Genomic DNA, 13,530 nt, shown 5'->3' on the forward strand with positions numbered 1-13,530 from the left:
ACAAATACTTCAATAATGATAAAACAGAGTGAAAATGACTCAATAGAGATGTGCACAAAGAACTATCTGTGAAAACAATGATCACTGAGGACAAGACACGGCCTAAAATATTAGAAGCCCAAAGAGCCTCTTTGAGGGTTCTCACAAAATTCCCCGAGAAATGTACCATGTTTTTATGAGATAACCTTCTAAATCCAGTGGTTGAAGGTAGAGATATATATGCTTGAATCTACTGTTGGTAATGTCAGTGACATGATCTACTTAACTCACATTTGGTCATCCCTCTCCTTTTCTTTTTTTTTTCTTTTTTTAATATTTCAAGACAAACAATTTTAAATATAATGTTACATGCAATAAACGTTAATATCTCAAGAAAAATGATTTTAAATATAATAATATTACATGAAATAAACATTAACATTTCAAGTATCCTTCCCCTCTTTATTCCCCAGCTCCCTTCTAGAACGGTATCAGGAAAGGGAGCACACTCCAATACCTCTGCACAAACACACACAAACAGAGATGGGCAATGGTATATCTAGGCCCTGTGATAATCTACTCACATCGTCCACCTGCTGCTCCAGTTTGACCTTGGCCTTGGTCAGTGTGTTGACCTTGTCCTCTTCAGCCTGAAGGTCATCCAAGGCCTGCTGGTGGGCCTCTTGCAGAGCTTTCTTCTCTTTGGTCAGTTTGGCGATGATCTCATCCAGCCCAGCCATCTCCTCTGTCAGATTCTTCACCTGTCAACCAAGAACCCCATCCCTTTAGGGTCAAAGGTCACAAGTCTGAGGATATCTATGGAGATCTTCAATGCCAAGGACCACCCTGCTATCAGGATCCCCTGAGTGGCCCGGTGTTGCTTAAGGTTGATGAGATCTTTGAATCCTGAGGAGACTGGGCTGGCACTGAGGGAGTTGCCCTCACCTTATTCTCTGTTGCGTGCTTCTCTTTCTCCACCTTGGCCAATGTCAGTTCCAGGTCATCAATGTCCCTTTTGAGCTCAGAGCACTCATCTTCCAGCTTGCGCTTCTTGGCAGTGAGCTCAGCATTTGTTTCCTCCTCGTCCTCCAGCCTCTCATTTATCTCCTTCACCTTGGCCTCCAGCTGGATCTTGTTCTTGATCAGCTGGTCACAGCGCTCCTCTGCATCGGCCAAGTTGTCTTGTTCCTGAGGGTGAGACACGGAGGGGAGGCTGATCAGTGGGTGGGGTCTTTGCCTAGATGGAAGTGGGAGAGGTTCAGCTCTCTCTATAGGAGGGAGCTTCAGGACATCCCCCCATTGAGAAGAACTGCAGAAGGATGGGGAGGGAGTGGATTTTTAAAAATATATATTTTATTGATTTTTTTACAGAGAAGAAGAGTTAGAAACATCGATGCAAGAGAAACATCAATCAGCTGCCTCCTGCACACCCCTGACTGAGGATGTGTGCACAACTAAGGTACATGCCCTTGACCAAAATTATACCTGGGACCCTTGAGTCTGCAGGCCAATGCTCTATCCACTTAGCCAAACCAGTTAGGCGAGGGGGGTGGATATTAGGGCAATGTGGTGAGAGCTTTGGGGAATGGGAACAGAGGGTAGGGAACCAGAAGGCTCTTTGTTTGGCCTTCTTCATCTGGTCTCCTCTGAATAAAGGGAACTATATATATATATATATATATATATATATATATATATATATATATATATATGTATTAATATATGTATATATTATGTTTGCAATGTGGTGAGATGGGTATATTTAGGGATGAGGACAAAGAGATCCAAAGGTAATGCATGGTCTGCCCTGGAACTGTGGATCCATGGTGAACCGAGGTAGAAAGCCTGTATTTTAAGTTATTTCTTTCTCCCATTTTTTTTCCTTCTCTCAATGGACCTCTTTGGAGGCCTTTGAAAGTGTTGATTTTAGAATCCTCTGCCTGTGAGGGGACAAAATGGTGAGCCCCTGAGTGAGAGGTGCAGCGCAGTCAGGGCTGGGTGAGAGGTGCAGCGCAGTCAGGGCTGGTGGAAGAGCCAAAAGGGGCCCAGAGCCTCACCGCCTGCACTTGGAGCTGTAGGTCGTTCTTCTCTTGCAGCAGGGACACCATCTTCTCCTCCAGCTCCTTGCGGCGAGCCTCGGACTTCTCCAGCGCCTCTTTGAGGCGCCCAAACTCCTCCTTCATCGTGGCCATCTCCTTCTCTGTCTCTGCACTCTTCAGCAGAGGCTTGATCTTAAAGTACAGTTTCATCCATGGCCAGTTCTTGACCCCCATGAAGGCCCGAATGTTCCACTGGATTATCAGCAGGGAGTCTCTGCAGGGGCCCAGTGAGAGGAATGGTGAGAGATCCCTCCTCCCTCCTTCCTGCTCTGAGCCCTTGACTCCTAAGCCCTTTTCTTCAGCCATCTTGTTCTCTGACCATGAGCCCCGCCTTCTGTCCCTAGGAGACAGTCCTGCCAGTCTCATTGTTTGAAGCTCTTTCTCCTGATATTACCCCTGAACCAATCTGGGCCTCTGGTTGGCACCCTCCTTTTAGGATTTCTCACCTGCGTTCCAACAACTTCCTGAACTCCATTCTGGAGAGCACACCACGGGACTGGGCCTGAATGCGAGTGATGATGCGGCTCAGCTTCTCATCTCGCATCTCCTCCAGCAACCCCAGCAGCCCCGCCTTGAAGAACACCTGCGGACAAGCGGGAGACTGAAGGGGGTCGCAGCTTCAGAGAAGGGTATCCAGAATAAAGAAAGAGGGTGGAAGACCCTGGCTGAGCTTCCAGGGGACCCATCACCTGCTCATTCCAGACCTGGCAGTGAAATGTGGAAGACAAGAGAGAAAGGAAGCCTGCCTTCCAGCCTTTGGGTTGAAACAGCAAGCCAGGAATCAGGGGTCTGCCCTCCAAACTCCCAGCTGCTCTGCTCAACATGGCTGCACGCCCTGCAAGTCCACCCCGTGGAGCTCCAGACTCACCTTGGTGTGGCCAAACTTGTACTGGTTGTGGTCAATGTCCAGGGAACCTAGCAGCTTCTCTGCCCCTTTTCTGCTGTCAATGAACTGCCCTTCAGGAATGGCCGCTGGGTTCAGGATGCGATACCTGGGAGGGAGGTGCCCAGAGTCACCCACCTTCTGCACTGGCCAGCTCTTCCCACAAAATTTGGGGTCACCTGCTGACTCCATTCCCCACCAAGACCACCTGGGCTCCCCCTGTTCCCCGTACCCACCTCTGCCGGAAGTCTCCATAGAGGATACGGTTGGGGAAGCCTTTCCTACAGATGCGGATGCCCTCCAGCACGCCATTGCAGCGCAGCTGGTGCATGACCAGTGGGTTGTCTATCACTCCTGTGGCAGGAGGGAGGGAAGAGGAGTATGGGGGAGAGCACTAGACTAAGATCTAAGTCTTGAGTTCTGATCCTGACTCTGCCACTTATAAGCCGGTAACTTTAGCAGGTTAGTTAATAATGATCTTTAATTATTTTTTTTCTTTTCTTTTTGTAGCTTTTAAGAGTAACTGTAGGTTTCACATTTTTTATATAGTTTATGCCTAAAAGGTAGGCAGGAAAGATATATCCCATTTTCTAGAAAATAAACTAAGACAAGAGGGGTTAAGTTCAGAGAGATTAAGGGACTTGACCAAAGTCACTAAGTTGATCAGAACAGAGCCAAGCCTTAGACTCAGGCCCCTGAACCTCCATCTCCTTATCAGTAAAAAAGGAATAAATAATCCTATATGTCTCATTAGGGGTTTTAAGGCATTCATGAGGTAATGTTAATCAAAGAGCCTTATACACTACCCTGAGTTACACATTCCAAAGATAAGGTAGTATTGGGGCAAGGAACCTCATGGGGGATAGGAGAAGGATGTAATTTGGAAAGCATGATGGTGGGAAATTAGTAGATGCCTGTTTTTGGGGCAGTGAGTCTCCACAGTGGGCTGGTCCTGAGTGCTGGGGCTCACCTGGAGACTTGGTCTCATTGGGGATGATGCAACGCACAAAGTGGGGATGTGTACAGCGCAAGTTGGTCATCAGCTTGTTCAGATTTTCCTGTGATCAAAAAAAAAATTGTATATATACATATACATATATATATATATATATATATATATATATATATATGAAAAATAAAGTAAGTGAAAGAAAGAAAGAGAAGTAAGAATGGGAGAGGAGAGGAAGAACAGGAAAGAGTGACTGAGAGAATGCAAAGAACTAAAAAGAATGGAGGAATGTTAGGGGAAGACATGGGAGAGGAGAGAGAGGATGGAAGGCAAGAGAGAAAGAAAAGAGAAGTGAGATGGGAACTGAGTAAGGGAAGAGACTGGCAAATGAAGGGGAAGAGAATGGAAATGAGGAGATGAGCAGACAAAGAGTGGAAAGGATCACAAATGGAATGAGGAGATCGAGTGGGAAGAGTCAGGATGAACAAGGCAAGAAAGGAGCCATGCTGGGCTGGGGCTGGGTCACACACTCACCCTGTGCACAGCTGACACGGTCTGAAAGGATGAGCCTTTCTTGGCCTTGCCTTTGCCTTTATCAGGAGCTGTGGGTAGGAGAGTCAAGAGAAGGGGCACAAATAGGTATGTGGGGAGGCCAGAGCAGGGGTGAAAAGTCACATCCTCTAGTTCAGCGGTCACCAACAGGTGGTCCGCAGACCCCTAGTGGTCCATGAGGTCTGAAAGGTTGGCGAACGCTGCTTTAGTTCATAACCTTGCTAGCATCTGGACTTCAAGGGAGGGTCCTCACTGTGGGTGCCTCAGTTTCTCCACCCAATTTCCTCTCAATGAGTCTGTAAACCTTGGGTACAGCCTGATATGAAAGTGGTGGAGTGTAGCAATTTTCCTGCTTCAGATCCAGGGCAGAAACCCTGTTTCTTAGTCCCCTGGTTCCCAGTCTCTACTCACGTGCATCAGATGCAGCGTAATTGGCAAACAGGTTGCTGAGCAGCTTGAGGGAGGACTTCTGGTACAAGCCCACCACCGTCTCATTGAGTGGGTCTTTGTTCTTCTGCAGCCAGCCCTGGATGTTATAGTCCACGGTGCCGGCATAGTGGACCAGGGAGAAGTGGGCTTCCTGCTTCCCCTTGATATTGCGAGGCTTCTGGAAGTTGTTGGATTTGCCCAGGTGGTTGTCATACAGCTTGGCCTTGAAGGTCATGTCCGTGGCCTTGGGGAACATGCACTCCTCCTCCAGGATGGACATGATGCCCATGGGCTGAGGGTGGAAGGGAGAGCATCACTGAGCATGCCTCATATAGATGGAGATAGAGCCTGCTCTAGGATCATTATTTGCTTATGGAGATGCCCCTTTGGACATTAAGGTGTCAGGGTCAGCTCTGAGCAGTTATCTACTGACTGGCACCCGTTCAAGCCTTCCCAAGGTGGAAGACTATGCTTGATTTGTGAAAGTCTGGGAATGTTGATGCTATACATATCATTCATCAGTTAAATCGCTGAGATGGAGGAGTTGAAAATAGGGGCACTCTTACAATTTCCTACCTACCCTTAAATTTTCTGCTCCTTGGATGGGTAAGCCAGTGTGGTTAACCACAGTGGTGTGGGAGGTCATTCTAGAGGTGGGAGGTTCTCTTTGTGCCTACTCTCAGGCCCTGGAAACTCAGCTCTCCTCGGTACCACCCTGTCCTGGGCGGCTAGGACAACAGAGGGCTCTGGAAATTGGGGTTCCAGATTTTTTTGTTATCCAGAACCTGTTCCTTAGAAGGCATGGGGCTGCCAATTTGACTGGGGCGTTCATGTGGGTATGAGTGGAGAGTTCAAGTGGGGCTGAGGCAGCACCTTCTCAATGAGGTCGATGCAGGCCTGCAGGTCCATGCCGAAGTCAATGAACTCCCACTCGATGCCCTCCTTCTTGTACTCCTCCTGCTCCAGCACGAACATGTGGTGGTTGAAGAACTGCTGCAGCTTCTCGTTGGTGAAGTTGATGCAGAGCTGCTCGAAGCTGTTGAACTGCAGGGGGAATGAGGGCAGAGGTGGGTCAGGTAAGCAGATATCTGAATGGTCAGCCCAGTGAGGGGCATGGCTAGTACCCTCCCCTGTCAGGGCAGAGAGGGAGTACCCCCCTGAAGACAGGACACTGACTGCCTCTGCCACTGCTGAACCCCACTTGCCTTTCAGCTGTCTGGCTTATGACCCACGTGCCAATGAGTGTGTTATTGTCCCTCCTACTCCCAGGGTTCCCCTCACTCACATCGAAGATCTCAAAGCCGGCGATGTCCAGGACTCCAATGAAGTACTGGCGCTGCTGTTTGGTCTCCAGGGTGGCGTTGATCCGTGTCACCATCCAGTTGAACATCTTCTCGTACACTGACTTGGCCAGTGCTCCAATGGCATATGACACCTGGAAGGTAGGGGAGAGACCCAGGTGAGCAGACTCATTGGGAAGAGTGAATTCCAAAGCTTCCACTCCGCCATCATTTATCTTCTAAAGATGACCCACCTGCTGGACATTCTGCCCTTTGGTGACATATTCATTGCCCACTTTCACTCGAGGGTGGCACAACCCCTTAAGCAAGTCGGCTGAGTTCAACCCCATGAGGTAGGCAGACTTATCAGCCTCTGGAAAGAAAGGATAGGCAGCGTAGTTGATAAAGAGATGTCTCCTGACATATTTCAGAGGATAGAGAAGCCCGGAAGAGATTAACCAAAAAACTTATATGCATATATGCACAACCCATGGACATAGACAATAGTTTGGTGAAGGCCTGGGGGAGGGGCATCTGTAGTACTTTCTACAATACAGATAAATTTAAAAACAGAGATGACTTTTCTGCATATGTAGCCTTTAGCAACTCCACAGCTGCCCCAGCATCCCAGACTCCCACCTTCCGTGCCATCCGGCTCAGCCTGCTCCTCTCGCTGCTTCTGTTTGAACTTCATATTTCCAAAGTGCATGATGGCACCTGTCAGCTTGTAAATGGAGTTCTTCTCCTCTGGAGTGAAGCCCAGCACGTCAAAGGCATTCTGTAAGAAGGCCCCATATTGGTGGACCACAGGAGAGGAAGTATGGCAGGTAAATGAGGTCTCTCTTCAGTTGAAGAGAAAGCCCTGTGAGTTCTGAAATTCCCACACCCAGTGATGACTCCAAAACAAGGTGGGAGGTACCAGTGCAGGAGGAGGACAGACCGCCTCAGGCCCGGCGTCAGTGATCACAACTGTTCTCTGGAGGTGCTCTGGGTTACCCGTGCATGTTTCCTACTGTTGCCCCTTTTCTAGGCCCCGCTCTTGCCTCCCTTCCTGGACTTTCCATATCTGTTTATCTATGCTGTTTACCTAACAGTGAGCCCAGTTCATGAAATCTACATGATCCTGCCTTCCCTTCTTCTCTTAGTGATGCCTTATTTTTTCACTTGTCTGCTTCTCTGTCCCATGGCTTTCAGCCCTCTCTGGTTTGATTGAACACCAAATACTGGCCAGCCCTATCTCATCAGACCCATATCCCAGCACACACCCTGGCCAAAAGGACATACTGGCCCTCAGGGAGCGACATAGCACTATGAACAACAGACAGACAATGTCAGCTCTACTCCTGGGCTAGTGGAATGCCCATTTGCCCCTCACCACCAATACCCTCACCTCTGGACTGGGTCCTTACACACTTACATCAGTGGCCATGAGCTCCTCAGAGTCATCAATGGAAGCCACAGTGGTCTCTCCTTGGGAGATGAATGCATAATCATAGGGATTGTTGGTGATCAGCAGCATGTCTGGGGGAAGAAGATGTGATTAGGATAAAGCACAAACCCCTGGCTCTCACTGCCACAGCACAAGGCCTGTAGAAAAGCACATGACAGGACTTAATGTGGCTCCACATCCCACAGAACTCAATTCAGCAGTGCCATAAACCCGGTGCATGACAACAAGCAGCCCAAGCAGAAGGAACCAGGTTGCCATGGAGACCATTGGTCTCAGTTGGTAGTCTGACTCACCCAGCAGTTCAGGCTTTTTATTAGATAGGATTTGGTAGAAAATGTGATAATCTCTTTCTGATTTCAGCTGGAAAATAACTCTGGATTTTTCCAGAAGGTCTGTGAACAGGAGGGGAGAAGAAAGAGAGAAAAAGGACAAAAAAACAGAAATGAATGGTTACATAGCAAGCAAAAGATAGAGGCAGAGGGAGAGGGGGAGAGGGAAGAGAGAGAAACTCATACACAGACACACAGAGGTAGAGATAGAGACAGAGAGAGCCAGGAAGAAAGAAATAGTCTCAGAGAAAGATACACAGATCTATAGCGTCAGAGATGGAGAAAGACAAGATGAAGTCTCAGAGATAAAACTAAAGACAGACACACAAAGATAGAAAGGGAGAGAGACTGAGGGCCAGAGGCCCAAAGAAATACTGACAGAGAGGTTGGGATCAAGATGGTTAAAATGAATGTGGGTTCAGGCTGAGCCCTAGCAAACTGATGGCACTCACAGGTCTCTATATCTGCTGATGCCAACTTGCCAGTTGCCCCAAAATGAATTCGAATGAATTTCCCCTGGTGAGATGGAGAAGAGTACTGATGAGTTAAAGGAAAGTTCATATTTGATGCTATCCCTCGACCAGCCCAAATCCCAAGTCCAAGGTCAGGAACCACTCACAAAGCGGGAGGAGTTGTCATTCCGGACGGTCTTGGCGTTGCCGAAGGCCTCCAGGGCGGGGTTGGCCTGGATGATCTGGTCCTCCAGGGTGCCCTGCAGAGGTCAGGAGGATAGGAGGTGAGAGGACTCCCCTCCCTTTTAGCAGTGTGGGCCTTTGAGGGAGAATGGCCTACCTTGCCTGTGTTCTGGTCCTTCTTGCTGCGATCCCCAATGGCAGCGATAACAGCAAAGTACTGAATGACCCTCTTGGTGTTAACTGTCTTCCCGGCCCCGGATTCTCCACTGTCAGGACATTCAGGGGCTCATTAGTCAGTGCACAAACACTGCTGGGGGCCAACAAGCCTCAAGTCAGGAGAGAGTGTCTGGTCCTACTTAACAGTGGGAGCCCTGACACAGGCAGCTGACAGATACTAAGCATCCCAAATACATAGCTGTACTTTGACACACCCAGGGCCAGGCGTAGCAAGCAGGAAGATGACACAAGAAGGTGCTGGGTTTGGGCAGGTGGAATCTGGTCTTAGCTGAGTAAAGTCCATCAGAGGAGATGGGCCTAGGCCATTTTAGAATAATAGCGGATGGGACTGGAAGAATGGGGAAGGGAAAGATGGGAGAAAATGAAGAGTCGAAGAAGATATGGTGATACTGGGCTTAGGAATAAAGGATGAGTTGGAGAATAGTGGGTGAAGGAGACTGGAAAGGAAACATAAGAGAGGGAAGGAAGAGAACAAAGAGAATGTAAGGGAGGCCAGAGAAGAAAGAGGAGCTGGCATGAAGGGAGAGGGAAAAGAGTGGGGCTGCGTATCCTGATGGGGCTGGGCTCAGGGAGATTTCGGAAGGAACAGGGTAGGAGCCACACTCACGTAATCAGGATGGACTGGTTTTCTCTGTCTGTGGGGAGAAAACGAGGGAATCAGGAGCCACTCAGGATGCTCTTTTGGTGTCCCCCATAACTCCCCACTCCCTGCCTTTCTCCAGGCCTGTCCATCTTCCAAACCCCTCAGGAGGAGGACGAGAGCCAGTGTGTGCGTTTCCTCATGTGGGGTTCTCAGGAAAACCTTTCACTTGGGGCCTGTCACCTGTCAGCATGTTTTGATAGGCGTTGTCGGAGATGGAGAAGATGTGAGGCGGGGCCTCGCTCCTCTTCTTGCCCCGGTAGGCAGCCACCACCTCCGCGTTGTACACCGGCAGCCACTTGTAGGGGTTGATGGTGACACAGAAGAGGCCTGAATAGGTCTAGGAGTAGAAAAAGGGAAGTGAGTTGCCAATGGGAGGGAAGGCATTAGAGTTAGAGAAAGATCGCAGAGAGGAAGAAGAGAAAGGGAAATATATGAATACATTAAATCTGAGTAGTGCCAGCCCCCAGGGCAGTAGAACTGAACCAAGGATGTAGGGATTATGACAGAGTGCAATATTGTCTGGGCACAAAGAATAGAAACTCTTATCTCCAGGAGGTAGATGTGGATGGACCAGGAAGCCACCAGATTCAAAGGGATCAGTCATAGATGGAGCACTCACATAGATCATCCAGGCCGCATAGCGCTCCTTGAGGTTGTAGAGCACGGCAGGCTCATGCAGGAAGGTCAGCATGGCCATGTCCTCGATCTTGTCGAACTTGGGCGGGTTCTGCTGCATCAGCTGGTCCTCCTTCACTGTCACTGTCTGCAATACCCCCCATACAGAGCCTATTGTCAGTCCTCCCTCAGCAGGCGAGTTACAGGACCATGATATTCAAGAGAGAAGAAGTCAGGATCATAGAGAAGATACACTGGATGTTGGGAATGAGAATGGCTATTTGGAGGATGTGGATTCCTACCTAAAGGCTTGTGAGGGGGATACCCAGGGAGGCCTCTTATGACAGCCCTGCCACTCACCTTGCCATTCTCGGTTTCGGCAGTGACTTTGCCACCCTCTCGAGACACAATCTTGGCCTTGACGAACTCTTCTTTGTCATCAGGTACGAAGACATCCTTCTTGAGGTCAAACGGCCTGGTCTGGGCTTCCAGCCGTTCCTTGTCTGATTTGCGCAGGAAGGGGGCAGCAGCCCCAAATATTGCCATCTCTGCATCCCCCATGGCTATGCCTGCAGTGGGCAAGAGAAGGAGCTGACTGCCCTACCGCCCACCTGTCCTCCCCTCTACTCTTCTCCCTGCGATCTCCTCTATGGTGGGAGCCCCAGAGCCTAGCACCATGCTCAGGAGTTAGGAGGGGTCACTGGTAAGTCCTTTGTTTCTTGAGCTTATCCCTCAACCTGAGAATGCCTAGCAAATCTGTCCGACAGGAGAGACTAACATTTTTTTTTTAATTCTCACTTTAGGATATGCTTTTATTGATTTTAGAGAGAGGGTAAGAAGGGAGGAGAAAGAGAGAGAGAAACATTGATGTGGGAGAGAAACATTGATGTTTGCCTCCTGATGCAGCCAGAGATTGAACTCGCAATTTAGGTATGTGCCCTGACTGGCAATCGAACCCAGAACCTTTTGGTATATGGGATGATTCGCAACCAACTTTTGTTCACCCCGGAGCTCTCCTGGACAAGGGTGGAGCATCCTGGGCTTCTTGTGGGAACAGGAAGTTAACTATATTCATCTCTGACCCTTGTCTTCCCTGGCCCCCTCATTAATCACAGGTGAGGACTCCTGGTCATCAAGACATTCTCCCCAAGGCCAGGCAGAAACTAGAGTTCAATACCTTCCCAGATCCCCCACACCCCATCTTCAGCTCTCCTTACCTTGGCTTCTCAAATATGTCTGTAAGAGGAAAGCGTCTCAAGTCTGTAGGGAACCTGGAGAGGGGGAAGGTTTTGTCTGTGCTACCTCTTGCTACTTCCTGGCTGTACCCTTCAGCACCCTCCCTCCCCTAGTACTGAAAATAGGTGGGCCATGGTAGTCAGCTTCTCTGGTCCTGTCTTCTCTCTTGCTTTCCAAGCACTACTCCTTTTATCCCCTGAGCAGTAATTCTAGTTTTCTGGTGTCAACTCAATTCTTAGCCCTAGTTCCCCTCGCTCTGGGAGATGGCTCCACCTTTGCCCATACCCATCTAGTGAAACTTCCTTTCCTTGAGGCACCTGAAGAACAACAAATGCTCACATTTGTTCAGAGCTTTATAGCCTCCAAACCATTTTATTCACATATTCTTTCTCAATCCTCACCCATTCAACAAATGAGGAAATCAAGGTCATAGTGCTTGCTTGTCCGAGAACACAAAGCAGTAAGTGATGGAGTCAGAACTTGAACCCTAACTCCATGACTCTAAAGCCAGTTCTCTTCCATGCCGTCCCCATTTGATTGTCAGACCTTGTGGGCATCCTCTCATAGACACATCCCTCACACCCCAAAGGTGTTCCACATGTCCTCTGATAAACATGCATGCCCGCCACTCATGTCTCACACAGACACATTCCCTTCCTTCATATACCTCGGCACACACCCCCTCCCAGAGTGCCATTATGCGCGCACACACACGCACACCCCTCTGATGCATTCTGGTCTCATATGCTTTGATACAGACATCCCCAAGTAATACAAGAGCCCCCACTTAAATATGTGTACAGCAAACACAGGCTGTCTCTGAGTATGTAGAGACCTGGACCAGCCACACCAGGTGCCTGCGAACTCCTTTGCAGGATGTACACAAACTGTAGCAGTCTCAAATGCTAGATGTGCACACAAGCACCTCCATGTGCATGGACATGGGTAGTTACACATTGAAAACCTCTCAGAACTAGCTTTTAAACATACACACTTTCTAAATAATCATTCTCTGCCATCCTCTCCCCCTGTGCCTCGCCCCAAATGGACCTGCTTGTCCTCAGGCATGATCATAAACACACTTGATATCTGTGTATCTGTGTTCAGACCATGCATGCTTGTACACACCTCGCACACACACATGCACACACACGTGCGTACACACACACACACACACACCCCTCTGATGCATTCTGCATGCTTTGATACAGACATTCCCCAGTAACAAATGAGCCCACACTCCTCCTTGGCACATACACACATGTTTAGACCTGAACATGTGTGCTGTTACCAGATCCAGTACTCTGCATGAAGTCCTGTATGCAGCTTGCTATTCCAAGAGAAGCCCCTTCCTAAACCCGGGGCCCCCTTATCCCAGAATCAAACCCTACCTGAGTGCAGAAAGGACAGTTCAGGAGAGAGCTGCAGAGGCTGACCTGGTCAGGGGCTGTATATATATGGGGCAGCAGGGCGCCCCCACCCCCACCTGCACCCAGTCCCCAGCCCGATTTAGAAAGGCTGTTGTCACTAGAAGCATTTCCCCCAGGCTCCCTCCCCCCCTTTCCTAAACACTACTCCCCTCCCCTTTTCCAGCCAGGAAACAATTGGAAGTGGTCGTCATTGTTATGGCATGGAGAATGCAGGGTCTGAGTTCCAGGGGGCGGGGATGGCTCAAAGTGCAGCCAAAATATCTCCCAGGCCAGGCCTCAAATTCCACAGCTGGCAGGAGATGGAACTGACCACAACTGACCACCCGTGACCTCAGGCAGGCAGTGCCTGGCCCTCCTCACTGGCACTGCAGCCTCTAGGCCCCCTGCCCCAAGCACTGGCCTGGCCCCATTTGCACAGTGTCCTCCCTGCTCCCTGGCTTGGGTCCTGCATCCATCTGAGATGGGAGGGGGCTGAGTGTCAGGGCAGAGTTGGGGGCCTGACCCCAAGATGGGGGCCAGACTGAGGTGCCTGAAAGAAGGTTTCCCAGCCAAGTGGCAAGAATAACGACCAGGAAGCTTAGAGGTGGGGACTCTGGCTTGGGCACTAATTTCTTTGGACTAGCCAGGTGATGTGTTGAGGTCACTGAGCCTCAGAGCCAGACAGGCCTTAGTGATGAGTCCAAGGCCTTCATTGTATATAGAGAGAAAGTGCCTTCTTTGAGGTTGAGCAGCCAGTCAGGGCAGCAAGATTCAAGAGCAGAAAGAAAACTCAGCAAGTGGGGGA

General features: G+C 49.5%; 1 protein-coding gene across 4 annotated transcripts in view; it reads right to left on the reverse strand.

The window, feature by feature from the left end:
• The window catches only part of LOC118725393 (myosin-7), a 52,205-nt gene extending 39,405 nt beyond the window's left edge, over positions 1 to 12,800 (reverse strand). The window contains exons 1-24 of one of the 4 annotated variants that reach the window (XM_036449174.2): positions 12,707 to 12,800; positions 11,298 to 11,349; positions 10,441 to 10,649; positions 10,085 to 10,228; positions 9,646 to 9,802; positions 9,430 to 9,457; positions 8,743 to 8,851; positions 8,570 to 8,662; positions 8,403 to 8,466; positions 7,915 to 8,013; positions 7,589 to 7,692; positions 6,811 to 6,949; positions 6,426 to 6,544; positions 6,177 to 6,326; positions 5,765 to 5,935; positions 4,874 to 5,183; positions 4,445 to 4,512; positions 3,932 to 4,019; positions 3,198 to 3,315; positions 2,947 to 3,070; positions 2,525 to 2,661; positions 2,037 to 2,292; positions 925 to 1,167; positions 564 to 740 (exon numbers count right to left, since the gene is read on the reverse strand). In XM_036449174.2, the coding sequence (XP_036305067.1) occupies positions 564 to 740; positions 925 to 1,167; positions 2,037 to 2,292; positions 2,525 to 2,661; positions 2,947 to 3,070; positions 3,198 to 3,315; positions 3,932 to 4,019; positions 4,445 to 4,512; positions 4,874 to 5,183; positions 5,765 to 5,935; positions 6,177 to 6,326; positions 6,426 to 6,544; positions 6,811 to 6,949; positions 7,589 to 7,692; positions 7,915 to 8,013; positions 8,403 to 8,466; positions 8,570 to 8,662; positions 8,743 to 8,851; positions 9,430 to 9,457; positions 9,646 to 9,802; positions 10,085 to 10,228; positions 10,441 to 10,641 (3,099 nt within the window). In that variant the 5' untranslated portion in view covers positions 10,642 to 10,649; positions 11,298 to 11,349; positions 12,707 to 12,800. Of the gene's footprint in view, positions 1 to 563; positions 741 to 924; positions 1,168 to 2,036; positions 2,293 to 2,524; positions 2,662 to 2,946; positions 3,071 to 3,197; positions 3,316 to 3,931; positions 4,020 to 4,444; positions 4,513 to 4,873; positions 5,184 to 5,764; positions 5,936 to 6,176; positions 6,327 to 6,425; positions 6,545 to 6,810; positions 6,950 to 7,588; positions 7,693 to 7,914; positions 8,014 to 8,402; positions 8,467 to 8,569; positions 8,663 to 8,742; positions 8,852 to 9,429; positions 9,458 to 9,645; positions 9,803 to 10,084; positions 10,229 to 10,440; positions 10,650 to 11,297; positions 11,352 to 12,706 lie in introns of those variants that run through there. The other 3 variants (XM_036449164.2, XM_036449145.2, XM_045584643.1) reach the window with 3 other exon arrangements.
• Positions 12,801 to 13,530: the final 730 nt, after the last annotated feature.

Source organism: Pipistrellus kuhlii, unplaced genomic scaffold, assembly GCF_014108245.1.
Source record: "Pipistrellus kuhlii isolate mPipKuh1 unplaced genomic scaffold, mPipKuh1.p scaffold_m20_p_1, whole genome shotgun sequence".
Lineage (NCBI taxonomy): Eukaryota > Metazoa > Chordata > Mammalia > Chiroptera > Vespertilionidae > Pipistrellus > Pipistrellus kuhlii.